A 24,219-nucleotide genomic window follows, 5' to 3' on the forward strand; every position below is an offset into this window, starting at 1 on the left:
CTTACAGGTTACAACTCCACCGCCACAGATCACCCCACCACAGCCCACAACCAACAACCACCTCCACAAGATCAACCAACAACCACCAATATCAGCCACTACTACAACCAAAAAAAAAAAAAACCACCACAACCAATATAAGCCACACCACAAGATCAACCACCGACCACCAATATTAGCCACTGCTACAACAACAACAACAAAAAAAAGCACCACAACAACAACCACCACAATGAATATCAGTTGCTGCACAAAAAAAAAAAAAAAAAAACAACAACAACAACAACAACCACAACGACACGACCGAGATCTTGAGGAGAGGAGATTGAGCGAATCAGTGGCGAGTTCAGAGGAGAGATCGGCAGTGAGATTGAAGGCAAGATTGGATGTCAGTGGCGGCGCGAGGTTGAAAGGTTGGCGGCGTGAGGTTGAGAGAGTGAATGAGTAAGATTGGCTAAGAGGAAGAGAGGTTGAAAATGTCCGATTGGGAGGATCAGTGAAGAGGAAGAGAAGCTTGTGGTCAATGGCGTGGTGAGATTGACAATGGCAAGACGGTGATGAGAGAACCAGATAGAGAAAGAGAGAGAGATGTGTATAGACGGAGAGAGAGATATATGATGGGAGGAGAAAGAAAAGTCAATCAAATAAGCCGAAATATTTTTGGCATTGATATTCGTACCGTCTCATATTTGAGACGGTACTGTAGCTATGTAGCATAATTATTGAGATATGAAATACCTAATGAGGATTAGTTTTTGGTGTATGGTGTGCCAAATGCCAAATATTTGGCATTTGGCACACCTGATGAGAATGCTCTAAGGTGGTGTTTGGATTTTGTGTTTTCCATCACTCATCACTCTAAACTCATCACTTATCACTCAAAATTAGTGGGTCCCACACATGCTACACTTGTTTGGATGAGTTTTTATTTTTTGTTTTCATCACCCAAAACTCACTAAATTGAGTTATGAGTTAGTGAAAACGAAAACAAAAAAAATGGTGTTTTTGAGTTATGAAAACAGAGTTGTGCTGGCATTTTTGTAATTTCACTCAACTAATGGGCCCCACATTTTGTGCGTTGTCAAATCCATGCCCACTTGACTCCCCAGCTCTCTCCTCTCTCATCATACTAGACTTCATTTTTTCTTTGTTTATTGACTTTTTGTGTTCTTCATCATCACTTTGTCGTTTTCTTATTTTATTTTCCTTTTCTTTTCTTCCCTTTTCACGCTGGGTCTGAGCTTTCTTTCTCTATTCTCTTCTTCTTCTTCTTCTTCTTCCTCTTCTTCTTTCCCCTCTTTTCTTTCCTTTTCACATTGGGTTTCTGGGTTGGGTTTCTATTCTTTTTTTTTTTCTCTCTCTCTTTCTTTCCATTCCTTTTCACTGGGTTTCTGGGCTTGGGTTCTTTTTTTTCTTCTTTTTTTTCTTTCTTTCTTTCTTCACTTATCACGATATTTTCTCTTCTCTTTTTTCCCTCTTTTCATTCTTTCTAAGCTTTATAGTGTAATTTGTTGTGGTGTTGGTAGTGTGAATGGCCGGATCTATTATGGTGGATTGGTTTGATGTTTTATGATTTGCACGGTGGTGGGTTTTTTCAATTGGGTGCTGGGTTTTATGTTCTGTTTGCACTGCGCCAACTTAATTTGCGGGTCCCACAAAAAGTTGAGATTTTTGAGCTTTTGGAATGAAAACTCAACTGGGTTTAAGGGCCAAACAGAGCTGGGTATAAGTTGGGGATTTTCATGTGATAAAAAATGAGTTATAGGGTGATAAGTTTTGAGTGATGATTTTTTGGTTATGAGAAATGAAATATCAATCACTCACCATCCAAACAAGGCCTAAGCCTTCCTCGCGTGTTCCTTTCTCTCACCCAAATACTTCGGCATCAACAATAGCTTCTCTAGTGGGTAGCGATAAAATCGATGTTAACCCAACTCCGACCCACATGGCACCAAGAAGCTTTTCTTAATGATCAACAATTCTGATGCTTCCGTGGATAAGTCCCTGTGTTCCGATAGTGATGTAGCCTTGCAATGTGACATCCAAAGGATCATCCAGGAGCATATAGACAACATCATCAAGAAATCGGGTAATTCCGAGCAGTGGGTTCTTGAATTAAGAGATGGGAGGAGGGTGGCAGTTTCGATTAAAATTTCTTTGCCATAGGTAGATTTCATTGACAATGAGGATGACTTGAATTAGTTGGCAATGGTATCGGGGGTGTCATCAAAATGTAAGGAGATAATATTAGGGCAGGAAAAAGGGGATGATGTTGTTGTGTAGGATTGGGCTTCAGATGTCTATTCCAAGGATGCTTTTCTATATATTGAGGGGTCTTCGCTGCCTCTAACTGTTAAACCACTGACTTTCTCTTTGCCTATGAATTTTATGGATAACTGTGAAGGGCTAGCAACTCTGGATGTGGAGAAATTGCTGGGTAAGGACAATTACTTTTCATAGTAAATTCAGTAGGTTTGATGATTTTCTGGGGACATCCCTCAAAGGTTTGGAAGAGCCAACAACCAAGTTTCTGTTGGTTGTTGAAGTTGAGTTACGACAAAGGGCTACTGAGGAAAAAATTCAAAAAACTGTGGAGAGCTCAGGGAGGAAAGGAATAAGGGAATTGAGGGGTTTATTTAGCTCTATCAAATATGGTTCAACTTCAACAAGGCGCAGTGGTAATAGGAAGGAAATGGCTCTAATTGTTTCCCAGTGAACTTGAAGTTTTTATCTTGGAATGTTAAAGGTTTGAATGAGAAGGAAAAACGACTTCATATTCGTAACTTATTACGCACTTAATTAGAGGGCTATATATTTTGTTTGCAAGAGACGAAATTGGAATGGGTTACAATAGGACTTGTTAGAAGTATATAGAGTTATCCTTATATAGATTAGTTATATCTTCAAAGGTTGCTTTTGGTGGAATTCTACTCATGTGAGACTGAAATGGTGGTTGAAAAGATAAAGGAAGCAGTGGGACATTTTTTGGTTTCTTATAGGTTCAAAAATGTCAATGATCAATTTGAATGGGCTTTCACAAGTACCTATGATCCAAATTTGAATAGGAAGTGTCAACTTATATGGGAGGAATTGGCAGGCTTTGACAGCTGATGGAATTTTCCATGGTGTATGGGAGGTGATTTTAATGTTATTTGTTTTCCATTGGAGAGGCTAGGGGTGGGAAGATTTACTCGCTTCATGTATGACTTTGCAGATTTTATATCTCTTCATGGGCTAATGAATAATCCTTTGAAGGGAGCTCTTTACACATGGTCTAAATCTACCTCAGCTTCTAGAATAGATTGGTTTCTCTTCTCTCTGGTTTTGGCAGAGTATTTCATACTTTTCTCCCAAAAAAAAGCTACGTAGAGTGTTATCTGATCACTTTTCAATTCTTTTGGAGAAGTGGGAGTCATCGAAGAGGCCAAATCCCTTTTCGTTTTGAGAATATGTGGTTGAAGGGGGAGGGGTTTGGGGACAAGGTGATGTCCTGGTGGGAGAATTACCATTTTCAAGGGACTCCTAGTTACATACTTGCCAAGAAGTTGACTGCTCTAAAAATGGATCTAAAGAATTGGAATGAAACAGATTTTGGCATATCATAGCCAAGAAACAGCAACTATGGGGTTAATTGAATGCTTTAGATGTTAAAGAGGAGAATCAACCTCTAACAAATGAGGAAAAATGGAAAAGCAACCTGTTGCTTTGAACTTGAGAAGACCACCTTGTTAGAGGAGATTAGCTAGAGACAAAAGTACAAAGTGTTGTACTTAAAGATGGGGACTCCAATATGAGGTTTTTTCATAGGATGACCAACTCTAATAGAAGAAATAAATGTATTGAAAGTCTTATAATTGATTGGGCTTTGTCTTCCAACCAGGATATGATTGCCAACCCTATTGAACAATTCTATATGAATTTATACTCTAAGCAGTAAGATCATCGGCCTTTCCTAGATGTGTTGGATTTTCCAACGATTTTAGGGGATAATGTGGATTGGTTGGAGAGACATTTTGAGGAAATTGATATTTTTGAAGTTATCAGGGATTTTAATGGGGACAAATCACTTGAGAGTATTCCTTCAAGCTTGCTGGGGGATTCTCAAATTAGATATCGTGACTATGTTCCACCATTTCCATGTTACAGGTCAATTTGAAAAAAGCTTGAATGCAGCTTTCATTGCTCTCATTCCTAAAAAAACTACAGCAGTGGAAATAAAGGATTTTCAGCCTATTAGTCTTGTTGTTGGGGGGGGGGGGGGTTATAAAATACTTGCTAAAGTTTTGGCTATTTGACTTTGCATGGCTTTAGGAGATATCATTTTAGAACCTCATAATGCTTTTGTTTTGATTAGACAGATTCTTGATTCCATTCTTATTGCTAATGAATGTCTTGACAGTAGATTGAAGTCTGGTCTACCAGGGTTGTTATGTAAATTGGACATAGAGAAAGCCTTTAATCATGTGAATTGAGGATTTCTTACACGCTTAAGCACTGTGGGTTTCCTAATAATGGAGGCGGTGGATTTCATTTTGTTTATCAACTATTCATTTTTCTATCCTTATTAATAGTTCTCCTTATGGTTTTTTGGGAGTTCAAGGGGGTTGCGGCAAGACGATCCTTTGTCCCTTTTGTTATTTGTGTTGGTTATGGAAATCGTTGATAGAATGTGGATAAGGCTGTTCATGAAGGTCGTCTGTCAAGTTTTCGTGTAAGTGATACCAGGAAGATCTTTGGTGGTTTCTCATCTCCTTTTCGCTAATGATACTCTCATTTTTTGTGATGCTAATCTTGATCAAATGTTTATTCTCCATATGGTGCTCATTTGGTTTGAGGTTGTGTTGGGTCTAAAGATAAACCTGGGTAAGACTGAACTGGTGCCTGGGGGCATTTCATAACATTGAGCTTTTGGTGGCTGTCCTAGGCTGTAAGCAAGGGTTTCTTCCTATGAAATATTTGGGTCTTCCTTTGGCAGCAAAATTCAAGGACAAGACAATTTGAAATCCAATTCTGGAGAAGGTGGAAAGAAATTTAGTAGGTTAGAAAAAATTATATTTATCCAAAGAAGGTAAAGTCACTTTATTAGAAGTACCCTCTCAAGTCTTCCTACTTATTTTGTTTCTTTATTTACTATTCATGCTTCAGTGGCTAATCGAATTGCAAAACTTCAGCGGAACTTTCTATGGGATGGTATAGGGGATGAGCCCAAATTTCATCTTGTTAATTGGGCTACTATTTGTTCTCCACTTTCTTCAGGTAGTGCGGGGATTAGGAACTTGAGAATTTTTAATGTAGCTTTATTAGGGAAGTAGTTATGGAGATTTAGACAAGAAATGGATGCTTTTTGGCGACAAGTGATAGAGGTGGAATATGGTTGTGAAGGTTGGTGTTCTAGCTCATTCTCTAGTCCATATGGAGTTAGTTTGTGGAAAAATAGACGAGGGTGGCCCTCTTTATCTTGTATGAAATTGGAGATGGATCAAAAGTGAAGTTTTGGCTAGATCAATTGTGTGGAACATCTTCTCTTACAGACTGCTATCCTAAATTTTATAGGATTTGTCGAAAGAAAGTAACAAGTGTGGCTAATCTAATGATGTACAACAATGGAGTCTTTCATTGGGATATACATTTTTGTAGGGATGTGCATAATCAGGAATCGGAAGTTTTCTAGAGCTTCATGGATACTATTTATGGCACTCCTGTAAAGGGGATTGGGGAGGATAAGAGATGTTGGTTACCTGACAAGAGTACAGGGTTTATGGTTAGTGCATATTACCATATTCTAGCTAGCCATAGTAAGCAGTTTTTCCCTTGGAAGAGCATTTGGAAGCAAAAGATTCCTTCTAGAGTGGCTTTCATTGTATGGACTACTGCTTTGGGGAAATATCTGACAATTGACTATTTAAGGAAAAGAAAGGTATCCATTTTGGATTGGTGTTATATGTGCAAGTGTAATAGTGAAATTATTGACCATCTATTCCTTCATTGTCTGGTTGCTTTAAAGCTACAATAAAAAATAAAATAAAGAATATTTTCAATAAAAATATCCTCACTTAAAATGGTTACCTTAAGCCTCAAATTGTCTTAATAAAAACATTGTGGTGTATTAAAAAAAAACCATACACACGCATAATCGGCATAGAATATGAAAAGAAAGAAAACACATTAAAAAAAAAAAAATATATATATATATATATATATATATATATATATATATATATAAGGATCTGTTTGGTTGTGTTGTTTAAAAAACACAACACATATTTTCTCAATACTTTTTCTATCACATGTATTTCCACAATACTTAAACAATGTTACTAGAACAACATTGCCGAATGAGATACTTCGAGGTGTTAAACTTGAACATCAATTGCTTTGGAATCAACCAAATGGAAACAACGAGGTAATCATTCTTTCTTCTTTTTCTTTTTATTGTACAAATTGAGATCCTGTGCAATACCAATAGCTCTGATCTCAGCCCTTGAGATAATCTATCAGCTACAATGAAAGGACACGTTAGCGATCCTTGTCACATTAGTTTTTTCTTCATTTTTTTTGCTCCTCTTCTTCTCTTTAGATTTACCAAATTCAAAAAAATCTCTCGCTTCAACCAGAAAAATTTGTGGCTAAGGCTGTGTTTGTTTTGGCTGAAAAGGGTTTCAGGAAATCATTTTACACTCCTCTATGTGTTTGGTAAGCGCTAAAAATTGGGTCAAACGGATTTCAATTTCGGCGTTGACTGTAAAATACCCCTCTTGGCCCGTAAAACCATTTCAGTTGTTATTTTCACTTCAAAGCATTTCCGGGCTCACAGACGCGCAAAGAGAGAGAGAGAGAGAGAGAGAGAGAGAGAGAGAGAGAGAAGAGAGAGTAGAGAGAGTCAAGGAGATCACGCCCCAACCCCAGTCGCGTCGGCGAGATCGCACCCCAACACTAGCGCCGCCTTCGCGATCACGTGATCGCGCCAGTGCTGGGTTTTCGCGATTGCGATCTCGCCTCGCTGGATCTTCCTTCTTCTCTCCCGGATTTTAAGATTTTTTTTTTTGGGTTTTGTTTCTTTTGTGTTTCTCTGTTGAGAAATGATGTTATATATTTGTTTGGGAGCTAAGAAAATGTGAGAAATGTGAGCAAAAGTAGAAAAGTATTTTCTATAATATTTTCAAGATTACAACCAAACACCTGAAAATATTTTCCAAAGTATTTTTTAAAATGCTACCAAACACCTATAAGTATTTTCCTTTCTCAAAAATCTTTTCAGCTGAAAATATTTTACACCCGAAAAATATTTTACACCCAACCAAACGCAGCTTAAATCCTTTTTCTCTTCTTCACCGAATCTCCATGGTTGCACCTAGCAACCACTGAGTCCAGCACACCACCACCTTTAGTGCTATTTGGTCTGGCATTCTCCGCTGCCACCGCTGGCAGCACTTCTCACTGACATCACCACCACTCGTGGTTACCAAGTTCCCTCTCTCTTTCCCTCTAATGTGTTTTCTATTTTCTTTTAGTTTTTGTTTCTCATTTTGTTTGCTTTTTAAACATGATGAAAAGCTGGATTTTGCTTGGGTTTGAAAAATGGTACTATGATTGAATGGAAAATTGCATGCTTGTAGTTGTGTGTAATGTGTATAGGTTTCTTTCCTTTGGCGTTAAGGAATTATGTTGACATCAGATTTATGAATTTTAATTTTCTTTCCTTGATTTCATTACCTAAGACCCATTCATTTCTCTCATTTATGTTTTATAACACTATATATGATCACTTTCTTACTTTCTTTCATTGAAACACTACTCTGCTTTTTAGCTTAATATATTTCTTAGTTTATTGCTATTGTGGTTTGGGTTTCAAAATAGTTCATTGTCTTATTTTAATATTGATTTTGGAAATGCACATAAGATGTTTGTGAAAATTTCTATTCAAAACGTTTGATGTGAGGTTAATTAAATATTATATGCATACTATGCTGTCTTGAGGATGATTCATCAAATTGAGAAATGCACCAAGATACTCTCTGATTGGGCTGATTCCCTTCACTTTCTACTCACAGAAGAGAAGACGGAATGGAAGGATGTAGCTGAGGTGAGGAATAGAGTACAGGAAGATGGTCAAGTTCTTGCATTTTCAATTTCAATTGGCCATTCCAATTTCAATTGGCCATTCCAATTCCAATTTTGGCTGTGGGGAATGCAAGAATTAATTGATGGCTTTTTCAACAATGATGAGGACAGAAAGACAAGTTTTTTGTATTTATCACCGTATATCTTGTGTAAACGGGGAAAGAATGAAGTATGTAATGGACTTGTCCCAACCATTGTGTTGTGCCTTATGTTGTTGCTATGTAATTGAATCATTGAGCAAGTTGCAACTTCATGTTGTAGCTAATTTTGTGTTGATGAATAAATGTATGCAATTTTGTAGGGTTTGCAAAGTGTCAAATAATCAAATGGAGATGATTAACACCAATAGATATTTATTTAAAAATAAAACAAATGGAGATGGGAAGATTCAAACAAGAGTTTTCCAAGTAGAAAAACAAGGCTTCACAAAAGGCTTATAGAATTTCTATGTCCTTAAATCTAAGATACTGAAATAATCAAACGTCACTGTAGTACTCATCATTGAGTTCTCAATGAATCCATCTACCATAATTTGTTCTTGGCTTTACATCCATGAGCTGACCATGTTAAGTGCCTAATCTATCACCTTCAAACATTCTATGATAGTTTGGAAGATCCAGAATTAACATCTTATTTTAGATTTCAATCAAACCTATCGGATTTATATAATACCTATCTAAATATCTCGGAAAAAGGTACTTAAAAGTTAAAACTAACGATTAAACTTATTTCATCAAGTTGGTTTTCATACATAAACATGAGCATGTAAGTGTCAGGAAGGAAACTAACATGCAAATAACAAAACCAAAAGCTTATATCAATTTCTCGTTTTTCTTGGGTTATCAGTATATCAAGCTTTTTCAATTAAAATGATCTATTTTCTTTAAACATCAAACTAGTTCCAAATAGGAGACAAAAATCAAAACCAACGATAGCTCTCAATGGTGAACATATATCAAATTTCAACACAAACTGTGTAAAAGGTCTAATTCAAAACCTCAATTGTAGAAGCAACTTTTCTTCAAGTATAAAGTTCATAATTAAACCATAGTACAAAATATTGTAAACACTCATATCACCAACCACCTATGGAAAAGCAAAATAAACAATGAAACAAACACTTGTGTGGGTGCAGACAGAGAACACCTGGAAGATAATAAGTCATACTGCCTGATTCATCACATCACTTTAAATGGTAAATAATATTTTCTATTAACTTAAATCAAATCTCCAATAATCATAAACAAGAAGAATGTCACAATTTGTATCAGATTGTTTCAAGCAGAAAAGTTCTGAAATTCAAATTGTTTTTTATTTCTATAATTTTAGCAGAGACAATTGCTCTTCAATAGCACAACCCACATGACAAGACAAACGACAAGAGGAAGGAATGAGAATAAGACCAAGGCACCGCTGTTCCATTGGAGAAGTAGAGGAGCGTCGGGTGCTACGGTACTCACAGCATCTTGGAGAATGATGTTTTCTTGCTTGTCCATGCAGTGGAAGGTGCCCAAGAAAAATCTTCCATCTCTAATTCCCACCAACATTCGGCGAAACAGTAGTTTCCTTACACGAGCTACAAGATCTGAACTATTTGAGTTTGGCCCATCAGAACTCTCTGCCTGAATCAAGGATTTCTCTGCCTCTAGTTCCATAACCATGCACTTGAATCTATAAATAATTCTGACAAATAAACAGAAAAAGAAATTGTAACTTTGTTGCTTGCTGATAAGCCAAGTTAATTAATTAAATAAAAACAAGATTAAGCTTGTTTCACAAAATCACTATTGGTAATGTGCATCCTCGGAAACTACTTTCATGGCAGGTTACAAAATACTCAACCAACAAGTACTATAATTTACTAGGATTATTGAAAAAAGAAAGGTCCCCTCTTTCTAATATTTAAGTGATGAGGGTAAAACTAACATGACGGTCTTGCTGGTATGATTAAATTAAGGTGACGGGCAATATGGTCTAAAGAAGACGGATTGGTGGTAGTCGGACGGAACGAATTTATGCATCGCTCTCCAGGCTACCTCAAACCACGCCATGAAATTAGGGCTGACATGGCCTTGAGTGTGATTCACGCAAACGTAAGTACGAAGAATTCTTGCGCTACACATTAGCCTTAATCCAAAGAATTTTATAAGGAAAGGAATTCTTGAAGGTACGAGAATGGAAAGAGTTTTGATCATGAAAGGAAAGAGCTTGGTAATCAAGGAAGAGAAGGCCGACTCTACGCCCCTATAAATACATCCAAAACCCCCATGACTAAAGGTACGCACATTTGACCCAACTCTAACACTTTAGGGTTGAGAAGAAATTCTAACTTGACCTTCGGAGGGTTTTTGGCCGGCACCACACCGGTGCTCTCTTTTAGGTCTCTTTGTTTTCTTTTGCAGGTTTGATTCGAATTGGAGAGTGCTTGCAACTTACTGGTGATATTCTCCACATCATCATTAAGAAACAGATTTTTATATTTTGCTTCTCATTAACTATCCTTACAGCATGAGAAGTAAAACTTAAGTGTCAATTTAAAAATAAGTGTCGATCAATAAAAACTTCATAAGAGATATATTGGCTAATAGAAGCTGAATAATTGTTGGCTTAAAGAAATAAAGCCCACCTAGAGGCTGCATGAGAATCGACTAGGCTGATGTAGTATTATATTAAAAATAGAAATATTTGATTTTCAATTCAACAAGATATATTTTGTCTTCATTTTATCAACCACCTTCAGGAGACAAGAAAAAATGGATTTCATTGAGAGATTCCAATTATTTAGAGGACTGCCAGTCTCCCATCATGTATGCTAAAAGCCATTGAACCCCAAGTAGCATAAATTAAATCAAGTAAGAATGACTAGCTCATTAGCATAGGTAGTACAGTTGTTGGCATGTAGGAAATGCTTTGGCAGCATCATAGAGCAAGATTTTGCATGTTGTTCCCTTTTGGCAAGAGCAAGATGCTCTAGTGGCAGGGGGCTTTTAACGATCAAATTGTTGTCTCTATTTCTTAGACCTCTTTACTAGTGGTCAACATCGTCAAGAGAGTATCTCCTTTTCTTCATTCTGGGACTTTTGTTTCATTTAAACTCTAGATTTCGGTCCTAAATTTTTTCATTTAATCTTTCTTATGAAAGCATACCTAACTCCTCCATAGAAAGATACTTTGTTTTAATAACTATGAAGAATAGGAACAAGAAAATAAATTTCTTCAAAAGTAGCTATTTCATACAGAACTCTAAATCATCAAATCCTAGATGTTTATCTTGACCGGTATTTACCATTCGTATCTAAGAGAGAAATGCATAAAAAAATTGACATTGATTTGTATTACCCCTCAGAATAGAGAAATGCAAGAATGAATTTGAATTAAATACATTAAAAAAAAAGTAGAAGAGGAAACCAGAGTAAATAGATTGTTTTGGTAGTATAGACAGCAGCAAACAGCACATAATGCCAGTCTCTTGGTATCAAGGCAAGAACTTTCTTACCTCACACTATCTATACCAAGTATAAGGGATCAATGATGTCACAACCAGCCCAAGTAGAATGGACATATTCTGGCAATTGGTATTGGAGTGCTTAAATTATAGTGTATATTAGACCGAACAAGTAACATAAGAGGGTTGATCAAGCAACATTATGCTATTAATTCCTGACAAATTCAATACACTTACTACAACTGACTAGATCAGGTACTTATCATCAAGTACATTACATTAATTTCCAGAATAATAGATTGGGTCTTAGGCCGATACTTGCAAGGTATAAAATTAAAAAAAGAATAAGGACTAGCAATAACAATCCAAAACGGCTAAGAGAGAAGCATATTAAGAACATGATTTTAGCCCTAAGAATTAAAAAGCAAAGAGAATTATCAGTAAGTTTCCAATAGGAGTGGACAGTCTTATGTCCTGAAAAATTCTTCTACTTCTTTCCTTCCACAGATATCACATAAAACAAAGAGGTTTGACTTATCATATATCTTTGCTTAAAATTTTCAAATTATTGAACCCAAGTTTTAATGTGTATTAACTAGATTGCAACATGCTTGAACTCCACAAGTTCATGAGTTCAAGACCTACCTAATGCGTGTGTGTAACTTATCAATTAATTCAAAATTTAATGTAGTGGGTAGAGTAAGAAAGAGAGGAATATGGAAATTTTAAGCAAACAGACTTGTCTTTGCATCACTGCTTCAAGAAGTTGACAAATCCATCGGAGAATTCATTTCACTCACAGCCTTCTCAATTCAAAAATCACATTTTTAAAGAAAGTTAATAAGCCATAATATCCTACTCCATAAAACATGACTAGTATAGCACACAACATATACTTTCTCATCACTAAGAGCTTTGCAGCTCAGTGGCACAACCTGCTCTCCTTTATTAGAAGACCCATGGATCAAATCCCCCCTCTCCCATTGTTGTAAATATCGAATAATTAAAAAAGAAAAATAAAAGATATTTTCTTCTCAACCAAAAATTTATGGAAATTCACAAAACAATCCAGTAGAACCGCCCTAAACCACGGCGACCCTATTCTACTCCAATTGCTAGGTCCTCTCCTATCTCTCCCCTTCCGGGGATCATAGTTCTATCTATGCACAAGCAGTTAAACCAATACATACCCAGTTCAAACACAAAATAAAAAGACTAAATAAGATAATTCTTAGAGTGCATTAGGAAAATCCTCGTGCTTCAATATGCAAAAGCCCCACTAAGATTACATACATAGCCTATGCTATTTTTTTCAGTCTCATCTTTACAGTGGTAATGAAAAGCTCTCAAACACTTGCATATTCATCACTTTTAACCAAATGGGGTGCCCATAAACGAGCCCTGTATCTATTCCATTATGATTTTGTTAACCAATTAATAAAATTAGAAAAAAATACATAGAACAAAGAAAAAAACTGACCCCCCCCCCCAAAAAAAAGGAAAAAACTTGTGTATGAATTTCATTGAAATAACAAATCAAAATCAATAATATTAGTAAGGTGGATTTACCTTCAATTTGCTTTTGTTTTTTCAGAGAGAGAGAGAGATAACAAAGTTTGGTAATTCTATGCCTGGTTTCCACACGTGTAACAATCATGTGTAGGAGGTGACAAAATAGGGAGCTTTAATCCCCTGCATCTCACAACAAATAAGAGATGCCCCCTTTTTTTTTTTTTTTTGCCTTCGATACCTGCTTAGTTATGCGGGGCCCAATAAGCTCAAAGCTATTCAACGGTCTTGATTGTTTTTAACTCTTTGATAAGATACTGATGAAAACACATAATAAAAACACTGTTTTTACGTCTTCATTTTATCAACCACTATCAAGAGACAAGGAAAAATGGATTTCATTGAGAGATTCCAATTATTTAGAGGACTGCCAGCCTCCCATCATGTATGCAAAAAGCCATTGAACCCCAAGTAGTATAAATTAAATCAAGTAAGAATGACTAACTCATTAGCATAGTCAGTATAGTTGTTGGCATGTAGGAAATGCTTTGGTAGCATCATAGAGCAAGATTTAGCATGTTGTTCCCTTTTGGCAAGAACAAGATGCTATAGTGGCAGGGGGTTTTTAGTGATCAAATTGTTGTCTCTATTTCTTAGACCTCTTTACGAGTGGTCAACATCGTCAAGAAAGTATTTCCTTTTCTTCATTCTGGGACTTTTGTATCATTTAAACTCTAGATTTTGGCCCTAAATTTTTTCATTTAATCTTTCTTATGAAAGCATACCTTACTCCTCCATAGAAAGATACTTTGTTTTAATAACTATGAAGAATAGGAACAAGAAAATAAATTTCTTCAAAAGTAGCTATTTCATATAGAACTCAAAATCATCAAATCCTAGATGTTTATCTAGATCGGTATTTACCTTTGGTATCTAAGAGAGAAACGCATAAAAAAATTGATATTGATTTGTATTACCCCTTAGAACTGAAAAATGCAAGAATGAATTTGAATTAAATACATAAAAAAAGAAGAAGAAGAAGAGGAAACCAGAGTAAATAGATTGTTTTTGGTAGTATAGACAGTAGCAAACAGCACATAATGCCAGTCTTTTGGTATCAAGGCAAGAGCTTTCTTACCTCACACAATCTATACCAAGTATAAGGGGTGAATGATGTCACAACCAACCCAAGTAGAATGGACATATTCTGGCAATTGGTACTGGAGTGCTTAAATTATAGTGTATATTAGACCGAACAGGTAACATAAGAGGGTTAATCAAGCAGCATTATGCTATTGATTCTTGACAAATTCAAAACACTTACTACAGTTGACTAGATCAAGTATTTATCTTCAAGTACATTACATTAATTTCCAGAATAATAGATTGGGTCTTAGGTCGATACTTGCAAGGTATAAAATTAAAAAAATAATAAGGACCAGCAATAACAGTCCAAAACGGCTAAGAGAGAAGCATATTAAGAACATGATTTTAGCCATAAGAATTAAAAAGCAAAGAGAATTATTAGTAAGTTTCCAATAGGAGTGGACAGTCTTATATTCTGAAAAATTCTTCTACTTCTTTCCTTCCACAGATATCACATAAAACAAAGAGGTTTAACTTATCATATATCTTTGCTTAAAATTTTCAAATTATTGAACCCAAGTTTTAATGTGTATTAACTAGATTGCAACATGCTTGAACTCCACAAGCTCATGAGTTCAAGACCTACCTAATGCGTGCGTGTAACTTATCAATTAAAACAAAATTTAATGTAGTGGGTAGAGTAAGAAAGAGAGGAATATGGAAATTTTAAGCAAACAGACTTGTCTTTGCATCCCTGCTTCAAGAAGTTGACAAATCCATCGGAGAATTCATTTCACTCACAGCCTTCTCAATTCAAAAATCACATTTTTATAGAAAGTTAATAAGCCATAATATCCTACTCCATAAAACATGACTAGTATAGCACACAACAGATACTTTCTCATCACTAAGAGCTTTGCAGCTCAGTGGCACAACTTGCTCTCCTTTATTAGAAGACCCATGGATCAAATCCCCCCTCCCCCATTGTTGTAAATATCGAATAATTAAAAAAGAAAAATAAAAGATAGCTTCTTCTCAACCAAAAATTTATGGAAATTCACAAAACAATCCAGTAGAACTGCCCTAAACCACGGCGACCCTATTCTACTCCAATTGCTAGGTCCTCTCCTATCTCTCCCCTGCCGGAGATCACAGTTCTATCTATGCACAAGTAGTTAAACCAATACATACCCAATTCAAACACAAAATAAAAAGACTAACTAAGATAATTCTTAGAGTGCATTAGGAAAATCCTTGTGCTTCAATATGCAAAAGCCCCACTAAGATTACATACATAGCCTATGTTGTTTTTTTCAATCTCATCTTTACAGTGATAACGAAAAGCTCTCAAACACTTGCATATTCATCACTTTTAACCAAATGGGGTGCCCTCAGACGATCCCCGGATCTATTCTACTATGATTTTGTTAACCAATTAATAAAATTAGAAAAAAATACACAGAACAAAGAAAAAAACTGACCCCTCCAAAACAGAAAAACTTGTGTATGAATTTCATTGAAATAATAAATCAAAATCAATAATATCAGTAAGGTGGATTTGCCTTCAATTCGCTTTTGTTTTTTAAAAGAGAGAGACGACAAAGTTTGGGTAATTCTATGCAGGTGGTGACAAAATAGGGGCTTTAATCCCCTGCATCTCACAACAAAAAAGAGATGCTTTCTTTATTTTTTTGCCTTCAATCTTAGTCATGTGGGGTCCAATAAGCTCAAAGCTATTTGACGGTCCTGATTGTTTATAAATCTTTGATAAGATGCTGACGAAAACACGTAATAAAAACAGTCTTTACTCTAAAAAAAAAAAAAAAAACACTAGTACTACAATATAGTGCGTTTCCGAAGAGAGTTAAACGGAAAACACAGCTCTCTCTCTCTCTCTCTCTAGGGTTTTTCTTTTGCTCTAATCTGAAAGGTGAGCTTTCTTTCTTGGTTTTTTTATCTATTAATCATTCTCGTTCCTGAAACTATTACTATTGATTTAGCTTTATCTTCTAGTACTTCTGAAACACTTTGCAATTAGGTTATTTATTTATTTATTTATTTTATAAAAGATAGTATTTTTTTTTTCCTGTTCTTGAAGGCAATATTGTGGGGTTTTGATTTTTGTTTATTTTTTGAATCTGGGTTTTTTTTTTGGTTTATCTTTTCTTGGGAAAGCAATTACTATATCAAAGGTATAACTGTGCTGGTTTATCCGAGCAAGAGGAAAAGGTTAAGGTTATTCTATTCTGAGCCTTTGGCAAATTTTTTTGGGTGAAAGTTTTGGTAAAATGTTCTTGGTCTCTCTTTTTTTAATACCCATAATATAGTTATTTTTTTCTTGGTTTCTTTCCATGTTATTTTGTATAAGTTTTTGTGTGGGCAACATGTTACAGATGTTGCTTTGTGTGGTTTTTCAATTTGTTCATGTTTGAATGCTGAAAAACAAGAAATGAATGAACTTTGCATTTTGGTAAAATGTTCTTGGTCTCTCTTTTTTTAATACCCATAATATAGTTATTTTTTTCTTGGTTTCTTTCCATGTTATTTTGTATAAGTTTTTGTGTGGGCAACATGTTACAGATGTAGCTTTGTGTGGTTTTTCAATTTGTTCATGTTTGAATGCTGAAAAACAAGAAATGAATGAACTTTGCATTTTGACATTAAGTATTATGACTTGGGTTCAAAAGAAACTCAAGTTTTACTATGATGGATTTAATTTGTCTGATAAGGTATGTAATTTATTAAATTGAAGCAAGGGTGAATTTTGCTTTTCCATGACCTTTTGTGCAGCATGAATTTTTTTGTGAAAATTGTTAAATGGCTTAGGTGCATTTAGGTTGAGTAGGAAAAAGTATATAAACTTAGACTGATTTTACACTTTCAGGAGCCAAGTTGAAATTAGAAAAATGGGTGAGACTGGGAAGCGATATCGTGGGCAGAGGGACTATGATGGGGATAAGAATCAGAGGAGACGGATGAATGACAAAGATGAAAAGGGGAATGATGAAGTGGTTGTTTATAGAATACTTTGCCCAGATGCTGTCATTGGTAGTGTTATTGGCAAGAGTGGGAAAGTCATAAATTCTATTAGGCAAGAGACGAGGGCAAAAGTTAAGGTTGTGGATCCATATCCAGGTGCTAAGGACCGTGTCATAACAATCTACTGCTATATTAAGGAAAAGGCGGAGGTTGAAATTGATGATGAGTTCAGTAACAGGGAACCTTTATGTGCTGCTCAGGATGCTCTTCTCAGAGTTCATGCTGCCATTGCAAATGCTATGGCTTCCATTGGAGATTCTGACAAGAAGCGGAAGGATAGGGAGGAATGTCAAATTCTTGTTCCATCTAGCCAATCTGCAAATATCATTGGTAAGGCTGGGGCAACAATAAAAAAACTGAGAGGTAAGACGAGGACAAACATTAAGGTCACAGCCAAGGATGCCACTGACCCAACTCACTCCTGTGCTTTCGACTTCGACAATTTTCTCATGGTTAGTATTACTATACCTTTTTATTCCCTTGATATTATCAATCCTTTTACTTACAAAAAAAAGTATTACTATAACTCATTCAATTGCTTTTTATTTTTATTTTTATTGAAGTTTGTTATAGATTATTCAGATTACAAAATGTTGTCCTGGTTACTATTTACTGTGGAACAGTCAATGACTTTTTCATTTTTTTTACATGCCAAGTTCTATCACTGTTAATTGGGTATTGTGCATGGATAAAATATGTAGTACAATTTATTTAGTTCTTGAATAAAATTTCCTTTACTTTTCAAAAAAAAAAAAAATATATGTAGTACAATTTATGCCCTTCATTATGATTTTTCTGTCAAGGTTCACTTTCATCTTTACAAAATTTATTTTCCAGAATGCTTTCTGTGGTTTAATTAGCCAATGATTTCTAGTTTAATGGCATCTACTCCCTTGTAAGAGCAAGGTGAGAGTGAGGTGGTGGGTTGAAGACCCTTCGATGCATCATCCATGTGTTACTTAACTTATCAATTAGAAAAAGGCTTTTTGGGTTTTAATTATTCTCTTATCATATGATTAGATTGCTGGTGAACCAGAGGCAGTGAAGAAAGCGCTGTTTGCAGTTTCTGCAATTATGTACAAGTTCACTCCTAGAGAAGAGATTCCTCTTGAGACAACTGTACAAGAAGCTCCTCCAAGTATTATCATCCCATCAGATGTCCCTATTTATCCATCAGGTGGATTGTTTCCAAGTGCAGATGCTATCGCCGCTAGATCTGTTCCTCCAATCATAGCTGCGTCAAATGTACAGGATCTCCCTGTTTATACTGAATCAGGGAATACATGGCCCCTTTATTCATCTACTCTTCCTATGATGTCTGGATTCAGTGGTGCCTCACGATCTGAGGAGTTAATTGTAAGAGTATTGTGTCCCTTTGACAAGATCGGGCGTGTCATTGGCAAGGGAGGTGGTACAATTAAAAATATAAGGCAGGCTAGTGGTGCTCGTATTGAGGTTGATGATACCAAGGAGGATCGTGATGAGTGTATCATCACAATTGCAGCAACAGAGGTATGTGCTTTACTTCCTCAACTTTTTTAAAAATAATAATAATGATTTATTCTTCAGAATTTCTCAAACTAGATGGAGCATGGGATGCCGTGTTGCCCTCTGATTCTTCTGGTGTGGTTTTTTTTTATTTTAGAAATCTAATTACATAGATGCATCTATTATGCCTTGTTTCATAGTTGATAATCTTTAAAATAGATGGTTAGATAATGGGGAAGTTCTATGTTTTGACAACACTTGTATGGGAAAATTTGTGGGAGGAAATTTTTGGCAATTTTCAATATTCCCTGTACCTTACAGAGGGCATGCTTTTAATTTATTTATTTTTTTGTCTTACTGATTTTGATATTTATTTTTTTGCAAATAGAAAGTAGATATATCTGTTATAACATAAATATGTTCAAGATCATAGCAAGAGTAGCCGTCTCTACTTGATTGTCCATGTTTGTGTTGTTCATTGGTGAATTACGACTCCACTTTATCAATGTGCTGCACAATAGTATCCATCTTGAAAACTAGTTGATAATGCCAAGTTTCCCTTGTTTTCAGTCTCCCGATGATCTGAAATCCATGGCAGTTGAAGCTGTTCTGTTGCTCCAAGGGAAGATTAGTGATGAAGAAGATGACACTGTATCAATTAGACTCCTTGTTCCATCTAAGGTTATTGGGTGTATCATTGGAAAAAGTGGCTCTATTATAAATGAGATTCGTAAGAGAACCAAAGCTGATGTCCGAATCTCGAAAGGTGATAAGCCTAAGTGTGCTGATGGAAGCGATGAACTTGTGGAGGTTTGTTTTCTAGAAGTCTGTCAGATTTGTTGTTTACTATTTCTTATTCATAGGTCATATATTATAATTAAATTGCTCCTCATTTAGGTGCTTGGAGAAGTTGGTAGTGTTAGAGATGCACTTATCCAGATTGTTTTAAGGCTTCGGGATGATGTTTTGAGAGATAGAGATGCTGGCCATAACCCTAGTGTCAGTGCTGATTCCTTGTTCTCAGCTGGCACTGGTCTTTCAGTTCCATCTGTCCTGCCTTCTGTTCCCCCTGCTGGTTCATTGGGTTATGATCAGAGGGTCGAAAGTGGAAGTGGACTGGGAATTCTTTCTTCAAGTGGCCTCTATGGATATGGATCTTTGTCGGTATGCTGATACTGTTATTTTTACTTCTTTTATTTTTTATTTTTTATTTTTATCATATAGCCGCTGAAACCACAACTTTGTTCACCATCATAATATATGTTCGTCATGATCAGTGCTAGTAATTACTGTAATTCCTTCTACTCATCTAGGTGTGTACCATCAGTCAATTCATGGAGCGAAGTGATTATCTTACTAAAATGATGTTTAGCATTATGACATGTTACTTGCTTCAACTATTTTTTGCACTTCTCAGTGCTTTTTATTGATATATATTTTTTAATCAATACATTTAATGTATGGCTCAAGCAGTTTGCCACTTGCCTATGAAAGAGACAAGTTCTATTTATATATGTATATATATATCCCCCCCCTCCCCCCCCTCTTTCCCTTTCTCTTAAACCATTGTTTGATACTATTAGTTCCTCTATCCTCTTCTCACTTTGTTTCACGAGAGGAAAAATTCTAACTTGTTCTCTATTAAGTAGGTTGGAAATTTGCCAAGGTAGTAAAATCTGGCATGATTTTGAAAGCCCTTGTTGGTTTTTTCTAATATGTGCCTTTGATTTAGACTCTTTTTTTTATGATTTGAGCTTTCTAGTTAATTCAGGGTCTGTTTGGATATCGCTTATTGCTGAAAACTGAAAATACTGTAGCAAAATAATTTTTAAATGTGTAAATAGTGCCGTGGGACCTAGTTTTAAAATTGATTTTGCTGAAAAAAAAAAAAATACTTGTGGGTCCCGTGAACAGTGCACAGGACCCCCAGAAATGAAATGCAGATGCGCAACGCCAGGCCTAAAACGCTATCCAAACTAACGCTCAATCTGAGACGGGTTTATGATTTTTTTTTTTTTGGTGGTGGTTGTTTTATTCAGTTAGTTGCAATTTGCAAGTGTTAAACTGAATCCTAATTACTGTGGTTCAGTTGTTCTATTTGATGTTTGTTTCTCGTTCAAGTGGGGACATATTTCTTCCTTTTTGTAACATTCATTTTCCTTTTCTTTCTTCATGATAGATGGGTGAAAATGGTTATGGATCCTTGCCCACATATTCATCCAAGCTGTATGGAGGGTTAGTATATTATTATCTTGTGATTTGCTCTTGAACAATTGTCCTTTGGCTTTATTTACTTATTTTTAATCTGGGTCTGCTTTTAATTCCATGTGCCTATGCAGGTTGCCTCCCCCTTCAACACTTGAGATTTTGGTCCCTGCCAATGCAGTGGGTAAAGTGATGGGTAAGGGAGGGACCAATATAGCAAACCTTCGGAAGGTTGGTTCATCTTCCTGTTTAAGATTTTATTTTCTGACCATTAGTTAGCATGCTTTAATGTTTAATCTATATAAGGGAATCTAAAGTGTTATTGTGGAGTTCCATTTCTGTGACCTTTAAATTTGTGTGATGTAGAAAATGGTTCCTTCAACTCTTGCTTAGGCATTTGCCAAGATGGCTGTATTTTGAATCTCAATTTTCAGAATTGTTGGATAGGGGCATAGAATCTATATTTTTTGGTTACTTAAATATTTATAATATTTAGTTGCTTATATAATGGTGGGAAGGAGGTGATAACATGTTTAAGAAATCAAGTCATTGGACTTAGGGCCAAAAATCCCTTGCAGTTTACCCTGATTCTTTGTATTACTTTTGTTCATATTTGCTACAGCTTGTTCACATTCTGAAATATATCCTTTAAGATGCTGGTAGGCATCCAAGATTCATATGTTTCCCAGCAATGGCATTGTTCCTTCTATATTGTTGAAGGGGACGATTTTCTAATATTTCATACTTATTTTGGCATTACATCAAATAAGTTTGACTCTTCGAACTCAAATAAATAAATGTCTATTCACCATGTTCTTTTGTTTTCCTAGCCAGTGGGCTATAGCTCAAGGCACTTCCTTCTCCCATAATAATGGGATGGAGGATGAGGTCATAGGTTCAAGACCCACTAGGTGCACGTGTAACTTACCAATAAAAAAAAAAAATGTTCTTTTGTGTACCTAATTTAACCTAATGCCTTATGTTTTGATTTTATCTCTAAATTTGGCTGTCTTGGAACATCATATACAGTACATCTTAACATATTGAACGAATTTGTTTGATTGAATGACATTTTAACACCTACTTGTTTTCCCTCCAGATATCAGGTGCAATGATAGAGATTTCTGATTCCAAATCTTCCCGTGGTGATCGTATTGCTCTTATATCAGGCACACCTGAACAGAAGCGTGCAGCTGAAAACTTGATTCAGGCATTTATAATGTCCACCTGAGTTTTAAGGAGCATCTAGATGTTGAAGGTGAATAGTTATAATCTTGGAATTCTTTCCCTTATGGTTCTTCTCCTTAGTTCCTTTAGGTTTGGTTCTGGAGAGGGCTTCTCTTCTAGGCTCCTTCAACTGGAATCCTCCTGTTCTTCCATGGCAGTGACTATCAAGATTGTGCAGGAAGATCTGGTGGTGGTTTTATGTTTAACCGTATAGGCTTCCATCTGTCAATCTATTCTCCATCTGCAGTATCTTAGAACTACTAGGACCTTTCTTTCTTTCCTTTCGTGTTATATAATCTGGTCATGTCTTTGACTAGTGTGGAGTCCCTCTTATTTCCAATGCTGTCATACTCTATAAAATTGATGTTCATGCCCAAAAATGTTTTCAAGGATGACCATAATTGTCAAACTTTTAATATATGTGTTGCTTTTCTGGCCATTCAACATCTCACTCTCAGCTTCTTGCTAGAAGAATCTTTTCTATCGGTGACAAGTGCAGTGCTGCGGTGATGATACCTTATTTCAATATTCTCCTTGGTTTACATTTATAGTGTGGTGGGAAAAGAGGCTCAACTTCTGCAATTAAATAAACTACATGATATACTCTCTCCCTCTGCATAATTCTATATTGTGCCTTATCCTAGGTTTATGATAGTTTGTTGCAAAGCTAAATCATGAAATCATCGTTTCTCAAGTATATATATAATTTCTGGGCTTCTCTACATGCTCTATTACATTTAGTGCAGTAAGTTTCATATCACATCTGACAAGTCGGCATATGCTTTGTATCTGAAAAGCCTATAAGATATAATTTTTGGAATTATATCTCCTCAACGTGTTATATGCGTTCCACCTTCTGGTCTACTTTCATACATATCTCAAGATCACAACTTTTAGTACCCTGCTGGCTCTCATTACTCTCCTTTCAAAGATAATTCTGTACTTCTCCTTGGTCCTGACTAAGGGAAGAGATGTTCAGCTTGAGTGGCTATTGGATTTTTCATAGTTGCCAAACCTATCTGTTAATCATCATCTCCTCTGACTGATGAATATTTTGGCACTTCAAAAATGCAGCTAAGCTTTAGTATTAGGGTTAACTTAGTTCTGGAAATGAGCCATGCATTGACAAGATTCTTATTTTTACAAAGCAAAATGATATTGTCACTACTTGTTTTTTTTTTTTGGAGCTTTTTGCAAAGGCAAACTACTCCATTTTATTGAGTTTGCTTTCTAGGATATAGTCTGGTTGGTCTATCCATTTTTATTGAATTTGTGTTGACAATATTCTTATTTTAACAAAGCAAAATGATATTATTTCACCATATAAATATATTGTTTTTTGGGGATCTCTTTGCTAAGGCAAACTACTCTGTTTTTATTGAGTTTGCTTTCTAGGATATAGTCTGGTTGTCCATCCTGATCTGCCAAGAGCCTTTAGCTCAACTAACACCTCCAAATATTTTCAATGGAAATCTTCAAGGTTCAAATACCCCCTCCCTCGTTATAACCTATCGAATTATCAATAAGGTTAATCCTAATCATATCATAGTATACAAATTTTCATAATTATCGTAGTATACTAGCATCTCTGTTGTTGATGCTGCCCTCCGAGTGTCGACTGCACTTTCTCTCATGTTCCCATACTATCTATTTTGGTTGAAACTATCATGTCCAACCTTTTTAATTATCTGTCTTGCAAAGGGTCTATGGCACCTTACCTGTTGGAATTTCTGGTTCATGGTGTAGATAAATCATCTTGTTTACATGATGGTGTACATGGCTCTGCTTAGCATATGATTGATGGCATATGCGGATGATCCAGTCAAAAACTATCATTCCTGCTTCAATCTTTGTTAATGAAAACCCCAATATAGGATACACAAATTTCATTGTGCCTTGCACTATTTATAGGATTCTTAGCCAACCTAGGTGAGTAGAAAATATATCCTTGATATATTGTTGAGCTTTCTCCTACTATTTCTCTTGTGAATTTCTATGTTTTCTGTGCCATACATTCCAATTGATTTCATCATTGTGGTTGTCCGGATGACCAATTAAGTTGGTGTGTATGGTAATCACTGAGGATTTGGTGTTATGGC

General features: G+C 35.8%; 1 protein-coding gene and 1 pseudogene across 1 annotated transcript; one reads left to right on the plus strand and one right to left on the minus strand.

The window, feature by feature from the left end:
* Positions 1-9,438: 9,438 nt before the first annotated feature.
* Positions 9,439-9,776, minus strand: LOC142634387 (uncharacterized; annotated as a pseudogene).
* Positions 9,777-15,956: 6,180 nt separating this feature from the next.
* LOC142636010 (KH domain-containing protein At4g18375-like) lies at positions 15,957-22,559 on the plus strand. The gene is made up of 8 exons (XM_075810070.1): positions 15,957-16,091; positions 17,046-17,652; positions 18,221-18,712; positions 19,259-19,498; positions 19,586-19,852; positions 20,868-20,923; positions 21,028-21,124; positions 21,993-22,559. Exons 2-8 carry the CDS (start codon positions 17,068-17,070, stop codon positions 22,122-22,124), a joined length of 1,869 nt encoding a protein of 622 aa, XP_075666185.1. The 5' UTR covers positions 15,957-16,091; positions 17,046-17,067; the 3' UTR covers positions 22,125-22,559.
* Positions 22,560-24,219: the final 1,660 nt, after the last annotated feature.

The sequence above is a fragment of the Castanea sativa genome, chromosome 5 (assembly GCF_040712315.1).
Source record: "Castanea sativa cultivar Marrone di Chiusa Pesio chromosome 5, ASM4071231v1".
Taxonomy (NCBI): domain Eukaryota; kingdom Viridiplantae; phylum Streptophyta; class Magnoliopsida; order Fagales; family Fagaceae; genus Castanea; species Castanea sativa.